The sequence below is a fragment of the Montipora capricornis genome, chromosome 5 (genome assembly GCF_036669925.1).
Source record: "Montipora capricornis isolate CH-2021 chromosome 5, ASM3666992v2, whole genome shotgun sequence".
In the NCBI taxonomy this organism is placed as follows: Eukaryota; Metazoa; Cnidaria; class Anthozoa; order Scleractinia; family Acroporidae; genus Montipora; species Montipora capricornis.
The window spans coordinates 3,454,894-3,468,651 of record NC_090887.1 but is presented as its reverse complement, the minus strand read 5'-3'; the positions used below and the strand labels follow the sequence as shown (position 1 = coordinate 3,468,651).

The window sequence follows — 13,758 nt, the reverse complement described above, 5'->3', positions numbered from 1 at the left end:
TAAGGCGTACGGCCCTCATAGGGGGATTTTCCCAATAGTTTTAAGCCCCGGCTACACGTTCAAACATTGTAGCATGCATATTTGATGACGTTTGTTCAACATTTTTTGTTGGAGGAATGTTTTGATTTCGATCAAACATTTTCTCCAACATACAACAAATGTTGAAGCGTGACTAGCCGCCCTTTTAACAACAACAACAACAACAACAACAATTCTTTATTGCCCTTGGTGTTACAATTATCTACATCAAATGAGAACAGAGAAGTGAACACAAAAAAGAAGGGTACTGGCGACCTAAAATATTAACCAATGGGTTAAAAGTGCTAGGTTGTCATTAGACAAATTGACTTTGCTAAAATAGGTCGGAGTCACACTACACACATGCTTACACGCACACACACGGACCCATCCGCATGGGTGCACACGCTTAAATTATAATACATTAAATACACATAGATATCTAGATATAAAAATACTGATATCATCATTATACGAAAAAGAGAAAAGAGAAATACCATACTAGTGATCAATTGATAAGGAAAGTCATTATTACAAAAGATGAAAAAACTAGCCTGTTCACTTTTGTAGAAAGTTTCTCTTTAGGTTTTGAAATGCTGTATGGCAGGCTAAAGTATCCAACATTGTTAGAAACGTTCTTATAGCAATGTTGGGACGTGTTCTTCTAACAATGTTATAACGTGTAGCCGGGGCTTTACAATCAAAACGCGCGCGGGGCCGTACGGCCCATATGATAACATGCAATAGTTACGTGACAGGTGAAATGTGGAAGACGGTTTTATGGTAAGAGCAATGTCCTCCAACACGTCAACTATTTTTTAACGGTTCTGTTGGAATTTGCAAAAGCTTAAGTGATCACTCTAGCCTGTTGGTCTCTTCTAATTTTTTGCGAATCTTTCTTTTTGGAAAAACGTGCATGCGAAACTTACAATTTTCATTCTCGTTCCCAGATCCCATCGTTTCTCTTAGCCAGCAAGGCCTTCACACAAGAAGGGTTCTGGATCGGAGACGTAGGAAATATACTTTTTTTAATTGGTTAGCTTCAGGTTGTGAACAATGAAATCTTGAACCGGAAGTAGAAAGAGCCGATGTGGCCACACGGGGCCCATAAAAACTGTGTGACCTTTAATATCTTTTTCTTTCACATAATTTCGATAAAATCCTGGCCCCAGTTGTTCGAAGGGTGGATAGCGCTATCCACTGGATAAATCACTATCCACTGAATAACTCAATTGGTTTTCCTCGTGTTTATCAGCTGGATAGCGATTTATCAGGTGGATACCGTTATCCACCTTTTGAACAACCGAGGCAAAAAGTGCTGTTTGTGGTCATCCTTGTGTCTGAAAACGACGAATTTGAATGATTTGAAGGGTTTGGTGTTCGACGTTCACCTGAGCGTACCAGTGAGTGATCTTGATGTTTCAAGCAATCTGATTGATTCGCTATCTCGGAGTAATTGAGCATTATTCACTCCCTAAGGAGTCAATAATGCTAAATCCAAACATAAGAAAATGGCCGGTGTAAACTCGCGTTTCGCCAGCATTTCTGAATCGGAATACTGAGAATACAAGATGATGCTGTACCAGATCAGGAGAACACAGAGAGGGAAGACTTCACATTTTCGCCAACCAGTGTTTGACTTCGTTTTTCCAGACAATTATTGCTAAAAAAAATTAAGCCATGTTCACACCAACAATTTCTTTTATTCGGAGTAATTCTACTTTGTACACTGAGAGTTCTACCCGGCTGCAAGAAAATCGACGGGCCATATAGACCCTTCCGCCTTACGGTTTTTGACGCCATCTTGGCTTGGGGGCAAACACGGCTAAATTTACAGTAAATGTATGGGATTTTGGCCGACTTTGAACCGCTGTGGCGCCGCAGAGACGGATTTCCACTGTGAAAGTGTTTTGTTTTGTTTTTTTAATCAAAAGACATTTATACTGAGATTATCTTCATGAAATATAAAGAACACGCTTCGCGGCTTGGCAAATATTCTGCCGCTATTCACCCCGATTTTAAAGAATAATTGTTAAATATATGGTTACAGATAAATACTATTTACAATTCTTCTCTTCAAGCCCCACCCCTGTCGATTAGAAACGCTTCTCGGACTTCTCGGGCTTTGCCTATAGGCCATTCCGGAATTGAGAAGGGAACTGGGGCGAGTTTCAAATTTGAACAAATCGATAAATTGGTACCATCGCATGAAAGATAACATTGAACTCTTATTTTTTTTTACGATTTCTGTAATATTCATAAAAATAGGCAAACAAAGTGATTTTCACCTCTCCTTTTACCAAACAGTAGAAACATGACAGGATTTTCCAGTTGTCCCAAATCTGGTAGAATTTAAGAGTTTATATGGTTTTGGAGGACACAGCCTCAAAATTAGAGACCTTTGTATGGATTTTAAACTATGTTTTTAAGTCCGTAACTTAGTTTCTGTTCGACCTAAAAGCATTAAACTTGGACAGATGACCAATCTCAAATTCATGTGATATGTGATGGTGTCAATTTATGGATTTGTTCAAATTTGAAACTCGCCTCAGCTCCCTGCGGAAATTCCGAAATGGCCTATAAATACGTGTATGACACGTGACTGCCACTCCCAGTTCTCTCAAATCTTCCTTCTGCAAGTACCTTTCGAGCTCTATGGTGGGTGATTACCGTCATAATTCAATTTTTGATTTTCTGACATGTTATTACATTTTGCATTGTAATGAATTTTTGTCTGTTTTGGATTTTATGTTGGTTTTGTCAATTTTCTGACAGAATTCAGAAATTTTTCTCTAATCAAATTTTCGGATAACCTGAACTTTCTGTTGATTTGAATTTTCGGGTTGTGTCAGTTTTCAGGGAGCTTTTCGATTTTCCGACTAGTTTTGAATACTTTACATCTCCGATTCGTTTCTGGTGAATTTTCTGCCAGTAGTCCTAATTTTCGGACACATTTAATTTTCGGCTACAACTTTTCTCGAGTTGGCCTGGTGACTACGAGACACCAGGTCGAGGTAAGATAGTTCCCGCCACAGAGGATTTCCTGTGTTAGTTCAAAGATGGCTGATCGGGAGCCTACAACAAACAATTTCTCCCGTGCAATAAATCTCCTTCGACAGGCAACGGAAATTTTATCATCAAGCGAATTAAGTGAAAATGAAAATAATTCGTCGTCATCAATACCGGCTAGACCTTCAAGCAGCAGTGCACAGTCTCAAAATACCATTCCTCCCATTCCTACACCAGACCGCGACGCGGCAGTAATGGCAGATTTCAGAAACCTTTTCTCGCCATATGCGGCAACTACAAGTTCATCACTTTCTCGTGTACAGAAATCCTCACGGCCACCAAAGCGGGGAAGCCGGCCAAGTCCTTACTTTAGACCCAAAGAGACATGGACACACGATTTTTTTTGTCTAGCCAGTCCTCAACAGGATCAAGTGCCTGTCAAGTCTCAAAAACTTGAATTGCAAACCGCAGGCTTAGGCAGAAAAAAGGTGGTTGTTGGTAACAAAGACCAGGCAATAGAGGTCAGCAAGAAGTTGGAAGCTGCATACCCTAAGCTTAAAGCTGGCGGTGGATTTGAAATATTGAGGAGTGGAATTGGTAGCAGTCTAGCCTTTGTATCACCACCAGCAACAGGATACTCTGTACCTTACCTAAGGGATCAGGCGGGTCTTGGACAAGCCCTGGCCTATATACGGCCATTGCAAGTGGAATTAGATATTTCCCCAGTTTCAACTGATATGGTAGGTGCGAATGGCATTTTTTGGGAAAAAAAATTGCAGGGGTGAATCATCGCTACAATCTCTCGAAATGATATTTCATTTATTCACTTCTAAAAAAATAATAACACTGGCATTGTGCACCATTATTTGTAGGCTTCTACAGCACAAGAAAATTCAAGTGTCCCTCAAGTGAACTGTACAATATGTGGGTTGCAGCTCAAGGTGACTGAAGTCAGGTCCCATCAGCAGTCATGCAACAGAGAGGAAGTCAATGCTGAAGTAGATGCCACTACAGCACAGAGAACTACCTTTGAAATGTCCGATTCTCCTGGGGTAATCTATTTCTTTCTTAGGGACTAGAAATTAATGTCATGTTTGTGCTGGTTGAAGGGGGAGGGGGGGGGGGGTAGTTTTCTAACTGTTCTGTTGTGTTTTTACTTCGCCTGTTAAATTCATGAAGTTAGTAGACAAATCATTATGCACTATCTGATTACTTTTGACAGTGAAGCACACATTGTGAAATGTTCTTTCACAGGTTCAATAAAAATCATCACTCTAATTTACTGAAGACACTCCTTTCTTTATGCATTAGCAATTCAAAGTAGAGTTATGAGTTAATTGTAGTTAGATTTTTTAAGTTGTTGAAAATATGAGTGAGAATAAGACTGCAAACAGTCATGAAAATGTCCTTGCTTGAAAAGAAGAGTGCATACAGTCATATGTCCTACTTTTTCAAAGAAGTACTTTCTCAAGTGTTGAAAGTCCATATATTGGTTAATATGTTGGTTATGAGCAATTAGGATGAGCTATATGCCTGGTACTAACAATTATTATGGTACATTTTCTTCTGAGTACAAAATTGTCAATTTAGTATAATTAATGACTTTTCACATTTTCATTTGTGTTCAGCTGAATGATGCTGCTTTGGTAGAATTGAGTGCTCTTTTTCCTGACATAAGTGGCAATGTAATTAACAACACACTGACTGCAAGTGGAGGGAATGCAAGTGTGGCTGCTTCTAGACTCATCCATTGGCCTGGTAAGGTAATCGTAGGTGTCAGAATCATACAAATGTCAATGTTGAATATTGATTTTTTGTAATCCAGTAAAGGAAATGGATATTTTGTTATTACAGCTGTACCTGGAATAAAAGTCAACTGTTTTAGCCCCCACCCCTCTCATCTATACACCTACTGAACAATGTGAGCATGTGTTGTATCTCATATTAGTATTTTTTTTAAACCACAGCAAGTACCAGTATGGCAAATCAAACCAGTGATGATCAATGCAATAATGCAAGTGATGATGAACTTCTGCTACCCACCTTTGGTGTGGATAAACCAAAGGATCCTATTGTTACGTACAGGCAGCAGACTCTAAATGAGAACGCCCCCCCATTGAGAATATACGTTAATCGCATGAACGAGGAGTTCTCAGCTGATGTCCTGGCCATCTATAAGAAACCAAATCCAGGGCTTAACTCAACATTGAGGGTGAAATTCGAGAATGAAGTAGCAGTAGGGAAAGGTCCAGTGAGAGAGTTCTTCAGTACACTCATGGCATTTCTTCATGATGGCTTTCCACTTGATGGAGAGGGGCTGGGAAAACTGACACAAGTATTTGAAGGTGAGGAATACCACAAACTTCCTATCCCCAATGCTCTCCTTCGCAATGCAGGATTTTATACAAGTGTTGGCAGAATGATCGCCCACTCCTTCCTACATGGAGGTCCTCCCTTATTTGGACTCTCGGCAGCAGTTGTTCAGTTCTGGTGTCAAAATAGTATCAATGCAGTAACCATAGATGATGTACCAGACTATGACCTAAGGGAAGCCTTAAAGGAGGTAAGTACACCACTTATGTAACAATAATTATTATGGATTAGTTATGGGTCCCATGTTCCTTTTTTCTTCATGGTTTGAAGTAGTTATGTACAGTGTCAACACAAATAGGATGAAGGAATGTCTTTGGCCTGGTTGTAAGCACAGCTAAACCTCCCACACTGACCACCCCTCATAAGTGAACATGTGTTAATGTTTTAAAGAGCAATTTCTAGTAACATAACATTATGCAAATTCAAGAAGTGCAAGTGACCACCTGCACCACTCTACCACTACTCTTAGCATCTTTGGTGGAATGTTTACTCATTTCACTTTTTTTCTGTGAGTTTATATTTATTTTTTGTTTACAATTATTGTTACTGTGCGATTTTTGTTTCTGCAGTTATCCAATATGGACAATGATAAAGAACCATCAGATGAGCTAAAAGTCTTCTTGCTGCCATATCGGGATGAAGCTGCTGTGCTTCAAGTACCATTAACAGGGAAACAAAAACACTTTGCTCTACAACAGTTACTCGTGTATAATGTCATTGAAAAACGGCATCAAGAACTGACTGACTTGGCTTCTGGTATGAATGAACTTGGCCTTATAGAGTACTTAAAGGTCCATGACTCAATGGCAACAGCTGTCTTTCCGCGGCAAGCTGAGGCAGTTATTGACAAGATGGAGGTCAGGAGTAGGATCAGTCTTGAAAATGACAAACACCCTCAAGGCCAAGTTATTTTGCATTTCCTCTATCAGTTTCTTGATGAAATCAGCCAAAACGCAGAAGGTAAAAATGATGTTGCAGTGGAATGCCAATTTCTCTAACCCTCAATTTTTCAAACCTCCTGACAACTTGAACCAAAAGTGGTTTCACTCCCAAAGTCAAACCCTGTCATTTTACCCTCTATTTCTCAAACTCTGTGATTTTTCGAACCAACTTACGTTTCCCTTGGAGGTTATGTGGATTCCACTGTTATCCCATGACCTTTGCAATGATGTTGATGTTTATTTGATGTGGTTTCCTTGAGTGAAAAGTACATGTAAGTCCAAGGCTGGTGCCTAACAGTCGCTTGGGGCGCCTTATTTGTGAGCACGGGCGACCAAATTTCTGAAGAAGTAGCCCGACCGGTGGTCTTACTTGATTCATCCTCATTTTCTTTTTAATGTGATCCCTGCTGGAATTGATTAAGTCTGGGCTATTGAAAAAATGACTCGAGCTACTAACTTTTAATGTCGGAAGCCCGAAGGGGTTCCGGAAAATTTTCTTAGGCAGCAGCCTTGAAGTCCCACTTTTTCCCTGTATGTGCAGCTGTTATTTCATGTGTATTGAACCAGTTTGACTTTTAGCTCCCTTTGTTTCAGACTAAGAAAGTTAGGAAACAAACAAAAAAAAAAAGAAAAAACAAAAAGAATCATGCTGGTTTCCAAAAGTTACAACCAAAGATAAATCTAAACCATGAGATATTTGGATTAAGTGTTGTTTGTTTCCAGCCTCTCGTTTTTGTTGGAAGCTGTCTATTGAAAAAAAATAAAACACTCTTTATAGTAGGGAACTGAGTGTCTCTTTGCTTTTATTACAGCTGGGGCAGGTCTGCGTGACCTAATGGCCTTCTGGACAGGATGGGAAATGTTGCCACCCCATGGAGAGAAACTGTGGGTACAACTAGATGACCAGGGTACACAAACAAGCCTTGCTGAAAGTAAAGCCTGTTTCAACAGGCTTATCGTTAATTCTTCTCACACAGATTATGCGACTCTGAAGAGTTCCTTGTCAAAAGCCTTAAAGTATGGATCAAGAGGATATTACTCACTCTAAAACAGCCTTAACAGGCATCAGTGTATAGCCTGCAACTTAACTGGCCACAGGCCAGTCAATCTTAGTCCCCATTAATCTCAGTTGTTGTTATTATAGTTCTGTTATTGAAATGGTACAATCTTGCACAAACATGTGTTCTGAATATTTTAGAATGAAGATTGCACAGGGTACCTATGTTTTTTGAGAAAGATTCTGATACATAGCAAAGATCCATTTGTGCTTTTGTAAGATGAAATTTTGTCTTGGAAATACAGCAAAGCTGTCTGTTTCATCATCAGTTGGATGCTTTTATTGTATTTACTACTTAATTTCCCAAAACAGGCCATTGGGAACCACAGTCCTTTTGATGTCTCAGCTTGATGGACTTGTTCCTTTGACCACAAGACTTTGAACAAAAGAGTGCCAATTCATGTAGGGTATTACAAGAATATTATCCCCTTAAATATTAAACTGCACTTTTATATTCTTGACAGTGAATAACATTTGTACAACTGGTGGGTGAACAGCTAGTGTATTCTTTCAATAAAAGTTAAGGTTTGAATATATACGTCTACACCTTGAAATTCTGAATATTGGCAAGGATCTATTGTTCTGGCCACTTCCACATATGTCTCCAAAGAAAATGGCAGTGAGGTCTGTGGTATGACTACTGACTCTTCTGTACTGCAAAGAGGACCATTCCATGCCTCAGAGGGTGCTGGACCTTCTCAATCAATGCCATAATCTTCAATGTCCGCCTGTTTAAAAGACAAACTTATCAGTTGCTGTCATCTATTGAGGTTGTACTGGTTAATTCTCAAACTCATTAATAATTCATCAACGTAAAACAAAGAGAATTGATGGTGGTTTGCAAACCTGGTCCTGATTGGCACAATTTTTACAGTTTAATTTCCCTGTTTACTCCTCAGTTCCTCTTTCAATTGAGAAGATATATCAAACACTTGAGACTGTGTTTCATCGGCTATCCAAACACCTTGAATTTTGTCAAAAATAATCTGCTGCCCATCATATTTTTGGATGTGGTAATGAAACAGTCTCTCACATTTGATACATCATATCTTATATACATGTACTCTATACTGAGGTAACATTTCGGCCAATTTCTTTCTTTCTTTCTTTGGTCTTTAATTTCTTGTTTGAGCATATATATCTAACACTCAGGGAATGTTTCAAAAAGGTATCCAACACCTCAAATCTGTCCTAAAAGTTCCTGCTACAGATTCTTTCAAGTCTCGTCTTGGCCAGATATGACACTCAGTGATGTAAGAAATTACTTACTCTTTGGCGCAGCTCCTGTACTACTCTGTGATTTGATCCTTGTATTTGCATCAAACCATTGACCCACAACTGCACAGGTGTCATATTTCTTTCTGTGCTAATGGGTCCATTGTTGTGCCCTGAGGAAAATATTCTTAGGTGCCTGTTGATTCTTGGCAAGTAGACAAAATGTAATGCAAATATATGAACTTCATTGGAAGGATCTAAAAGTGAGCACTCCTCCATATGGCAAAATAACTGGTGAAAAACATATGTGCACCCAGTATACAAATCTCGCCACAGTCGCTCAATACGCTGGTTGTGCACACTTCTGCCATCAATGTGACTTCCTCGGTTTGGTCCTCTTAAAGGATGCGAAAGCATGAACCATGCAACATCACAGTTCTCTCTACCTTTATCAGATCTGACCCTTGAAGGCAGCCCGTAAGTCTGCACTGCATTTTGAAATAGTCTGCACACAGTGGAAGCACGGTTGTTTGTGCTACATTGCAAAAACACAATCATTCTGCTGAAACCATCGATTCCTCCATGTATTACAAATCTCCACCTGAAGATGTCAAAAACAAGTAATCAATAATCCCTTAAAAAAACGTTTTGAGATCTAACCTGTGCTTTTTAACTGAATTTAAGCACTGATTGGATTTCAAAGAGTTTTTAAGGAATGTCTATCACCAATGTCAACACTGGAAGCAGTGTTTTCAGCCATAAATTATCCTACTGATTTCTTATGACGTATACACATACCTTTCAACGCTTAGACACTCACAAATAACCACATAATTTCCAAGTGAGATATTATGTAAAGCAAATTTTACTCAACAATTTCATAACATCAATAACATCACCCATACTATCAAGAAGTTCTAGTTGAGTAAGCAGAGAGAATGGAAATGATGCATAGAAATATGGGTAAGTAGACAATGCACAAGTGAATAAATGAACTGAGAGGGGGATAAGTGGTGGTTTTCATTCTCCTAATAGAAATAACCTAATCAAATACTGGCAATGAAGAAGAACAATTGACATTACAATCACTAATTAATTAATAAGGGTATGATACCTTATTAGCTTATGATTACCATCTATATGCCACAACGCAAGTGGTCCATATACTTGGTACCGTCGTCGGTGTATCGTCCTAAGCTCGAGTGACCGTAGAAGGACCCCAGCTGGATTGACCCTCCGCATTGCTTCTCTTATTCTGCACTGTTGCATTCTCAAACCTCTACTCCTCAGAAATCCAGTCATTCGCCTGTACCCGGTGTTAGGGAACTCTGCTAGGATGTTTTGAATCAGCTGGTCGAGTTCTCCGTTGTCTATGTTTGAGTATGTTAATCTCACACTCAACCCAAATTGGAACAAGCGTCTTTCAACAGTCCGAACACTGACACCTAGCAAAGTTGCAATATCGACGACAGAAAAGGATCTGCCGATTAGAAAATCGAGCTGATCTCTGGGAATTGAATATCTTGGACGTCCACGTTGTCCAGTAAAGGCAGTAGCTGGTGATGAAACACCAAAAATATCCTGACTTGCAAAAAGGCAATCCCGTGCACCCCTAATTAGGTTCACAATTTGCTCATCGATTCCATACAAATGAACAAGACGAGCTATTAAACCATGCAGCCAATCCAGCCTAAAGTGTAAGGCATCCACTGTATTTGGGTCAAGGCCTCCTCCTCTAATTTCCCGAATGATATTAAGTAAAAGCTCTCGCAAGTAACTTAACGCCATCACTCTATCCGCCATCTTGGATCAACACGGTATATTACCTCGACCTGGTGTCTCGTAGTCACCAGGCCAACTCGAGAAAAGTTGTAGCCGAAAATTAAATGTGTCCGAAAATTAGGACTACTGGCAGAAAATTCACCAGAAACGAATCGGAGATGTAAAGTATTCAAAACTAGTCGGAAAATCGAAAAGCTCCCTGAAAACTGACACAACCCGAAAATTCAAATCAACAGAAAGTTCAGGTTATCCGAAAATTTGATTAGAGAAAAATTTCTGAATTCTGTCAGAAAATTGACAAAACCAACATAAAATCCAAAACAGACAAAAATTCATTACAATGCAAAATGTAATAACATGTCAAAAAATCAAAAATTGAATTATGACGGTAATCACCCACCATAGAGCTCTGTGGTGTCTGCTGTCTGGATTTTATTCTGACCGTCTGAATCTGCAGTCCTTTAAATCATCGCACCTAGGAACTCGACGCATGATGTAGGCTCAGAGTTAAGTATCGTATATCATGCCGCTTTCGAGATGACTTCCGCCTTGCTGGGTGAAATTTACAACGCCGTTTTATAAACTAGCAGTATGCAAGAAGGTAAGGCTGCTTACATCCGAGAATTACTTAAACAGCTGTAGAATCTCACGTTCGGTTTGAATTCTTAATAATATTGTGATGTTCATACGACGCAATAATATTGCTTGGGGTGAATAGTGCGTGTAATTTTCTAGTCCCTCGAACTCGTGAATGCAAACGATTAATGATGATTCAAAGTTAATTTGCTTGATATTACGGAATTGATTGGCACATCGTCTTCTCATCTTATGGACTTAAAATGTTTGTCAAGGTGCTTTTCAGGATTAACAGTGCGGAGGATAATTATGTGAGCTAAATTCAGAAGATAGTGGCCACTTATTTGCATATCCTTAAGGGAATAACAAAAGCTCTGTTGTTATGTATGTCTCGTTGTACAAAAGACTCCGAATAATTTGCATATGGTGGCCTTGTCTGGTTCTACTGTTGGTCCAATATGTGTAAAATAATTTGTTTTTTGTGAACAAGATCTGTAAGCTAGCCTTGATTCAGCAATAAATTCCTGTGACTTCCAAAGCGAAGTGAATGAATAATAACTGATCTCGTTTTGTGAGTGCAAAAATTATTGTTGCACTCACAAAACGAGATCATTTGACACAACATAGCTAGTAAATACCACGTACCAGTGGCTCAGTTGGTTAAGCATCGCACTGCCATGTGGGAGGTTGTGAGTTTGACTCCGGCCGGACCCAACACTCAGGGTCTTAAAATAACTGCGGAGAAACTGCTGCCTTTGTAATTACGCCTGCAAATGGTTAGAATTTTAAGCCTTCTCGGATAAGGACTATAAACTGTAAGCCCCGTCTCACAAATGTCTTCTATGCTCACAAGTGCCCTGTGGGACGTTAAAGAACCCACACACTATTCAAGAAGAGTCGAGGATGACGTTCCCGGTGTTGTGGTTGTCTTTTGTTAGTGTGGGTGGATGGGGCTAGCAGGTTCACATCAGCTGAATAGCTGCCAAAACTTCAACCTGCTCAAACAAATAAATAACAAACAGACAAATTCATTTGGGCAAGCATGCTTAACATTCCCATTGTGCACGCTGATGATGTCAGGAAAATGGTACCTTGTTGAAAAAAAACTTTCTTTCAAGCGACTTTAATTTAGTTTGGCCTAAATAACTGGGGTTTCAAAAGTTCCACAATTATTGTTATATAACATTTTCAAAGATGGACTTAGTATGAAGGAAAATTATTTTCTCTGCTAGGCTTCAATGAGTTGTTTATTTTGTTTGTGAAAAGCATTTTGTAACACTTCAATGATGTCCTCTCAGATTGGTGAGAAACTGGCAGGTGAATTCATGCATCTAAATGAACTTTATTTTCTGATTAAATTCAAAATTCTCTTCATTTGAAGCAGTTGGAAGAGAGAGAGATTGGCCTCATATACACCTTTTGCTGTTCATTTACGCAAAATATACAGTCATGTACACTGTACGTCAACAGTTGAAACTATACGGCAAACATACGTTCATTAGCACTGGCATGAACTTCATTAACGCGAACAAACTTTCAGTAACACTATTTGCATTTGTATTAATATTCAATAGCATCAACAGATGAACAATTGCACCTTTGGACAATCAAAGATAAGAAATATGCTTTCAATATTGGGCAATGGTTAATCATTAACACCAATAAAAGATCAATTGCATAGTATGACAATCAACGGCGTATTAGAGACATACAATAATGCAATTTGCATTATTTGGGCGAGACAAGACTACAATAACGATTACACTTGAGACGTATAGTTTTGAATGAACGGGGCTTATCAACATCGTAGTTTTCAAGGGCGGATACATAGTATGATTTCATGGTAGCTTCGTCGGCGAGAGTGTTCCATATGCGAGTAGATCTTATGAGAAAGGACTTGTGGGTTCAAGGTATTCAAAATTTATAGTATAGGTTTTCTTGTTGAATTTCATGCTCACATTCTTCTGGGGATCAATAGTTACTTCAACAAAATTAATGATGATGATTTCACTCGTCAATTGGCCAGGGCACTTTACATACATGTAGGTGTGAGTAGAATACATGTAACAACCTCCAGGTCCACTAAAAAAACTGCATGTGCAGTATGTCTCCTGTATTGTCTATATTCATTATTTTCATGTTTTATACCTAAAGAATGTGTGGCAAATTGTTTAATTGACAGAAATGGTCCTGTGGCTGGATTTGGAAACAAGTGTCCTTAAAGTTTTTCCCACCTTTGCAAGGTAAATAAATGATTTATTATTGTACTGCAACAGCTGAGTAAAATGTTTGCTTTGTTTCAAGTACAAAAATTTTCATAAGTGAAGTGCATCATCTGTGAGAGAGAATGCTCATATGGAGAAAACTGTGTAGGTGAAACAATGTGCAAGTAATTGAACACCCGAATGCCTACTTTGACTCAGACTTGTTCCTCCATCAATGATAAATGATATCCAAAAAGGGGTCAAAACAAAATGTATTATATTATTTTTGTTGATTTTCTTATTCTTGGGGACGTTATGTATAATAATATTTTTATTCCTTTCTTTGGGTGTGTTTTTTTTTGTTCATGGGACTTCTCATGGTAGAGAGACTTTTCAGGGAAAGTACTCAAAGTAGGATTTAAACTTGGTATCTCCTCATTCAGAGGCGCTCGTTGAGCAATCGACCACCAAATTCTACGTGACAGTCTAGGGGGTAAATATTATTTTAAGAAATGAGTGCGTGACTGGAAATGAGTTTTTGTGTTTTCATTGCATGCAATATCTTATGTATCGGTTACACATC

General features: G+C 38.9%; 3 protein-coding genes across 3 annotated transcripts in view; 2 read left to right on the top strand and 1 right to left on the bottom strand.

The window, feature by feature from the left end:
• Window positions 1-3,077: 3,077 nt before the first annotated feature.
• On the top strand, window positions 3,078-7,389 carry LOC138050155 (uncharacterized). Its single transcript, XM_068896615.1, has 6 exons — window positions 3,078-3,767; window positions 3,900-4,079; window positions 4,656-4,785; window positions 4,995-5,590; window positions 5,970-6,360; window positions 7,154-7,389. Exons 1-6 carry the CDS (start codon window positions 3,078-3,080, stop codon window positions 7,387-7,389), a joined length of 2,223 nt encoding a protein of 740 aa, XP_068752716.1.
• Window positions 7,390-7,886: 497 nt separating this feature from the next.
• On the bottom strand, window positions 7,887-10,421 carry LOC138048766 (uncharacterized). Its single transcript, XM_068894886.1, has 3 exons — window positions 9,728-10,421; window positions 8,668-9,214; window positions 7,887-8,126 (listed from the first exon to the last, which is right to left on the bottom strand). Exons 1-3 carry the CDS (start codon window positions 10,414-10,416, stop codon window positions 8,097-8,099), a joined length of 1,266 nt encoding a protein of 421 aa, XP_068750987.1. The 5' UTR covers window positions 10,417-10,421; the 3' UTR covers window positions 7,887-8,096.
• A 74-nt stretch (window positions 10,422-10,495) lies between these two features.
• LOC138049134 (uncharacterized) overlaps window positions 10,496-13,758 on the top strand; it is an 18,139-nt gene continuing 14,876 nt past the window's right edge. Inside the window, exons 1-2 of the mRNA XM_068895278.1 lie at window positions 10,496-10,996; window positions 13,154-13,214. The gene's annotated coding sequence lies outside the window, so the exon portion shown is untranslated. The remainder of the gene's footprint in view (window positions 10,997-13,153; window positions 13,215-13,758) is intronic.

Excerpts from the sequence above, each read along its gene's own strand:
- LOC138050155 (XM_068896615.1), top strand. The coding sequence starts at position 3,078 with ATGGCTGATCGGGAGCCTACAACAAACAATTTCTCCCGTGCAATAAAT. Across the intron at positions 3,768-3,899 it reads CCCCAGTTTCAACTGATATG|GCTTCTACAGCACAAGAAAA; the intron begins GTAGGTGCGAAT and ends CATTATTTGTAG. Across the intron at positions 4,080-4,655 it reads AAATGTCCGATTCTCCTGGG|CTGAATGATGCTGCTTTGGT; the intron begins GTAATCTATTTC and ends ATTTGTGTTCAG.
- LOC138048766 (XM_068894886.1), bottom strand. The coding sequence starts at position 10,416 with ATGGCGGATAGAGTGATGGCGTTAAGTTACTTGCGAGAGCTTTTACTT. Across the intron at positions 9,215-9,727 it reads GGTAATCATAAGCTAATAAG|GTGGAGATTTGTAATACATG; the intron begins GTATCATACCCT and ends TGACATCTTCAG. Across the intron at positions 8,127-8,667 it reads TACAGGAGCTGCGCCAAAGA|GCGGACATTGAAGATTATGG; the intron begins GTAAGTAATTTC and ends TCTTTTAAACAG.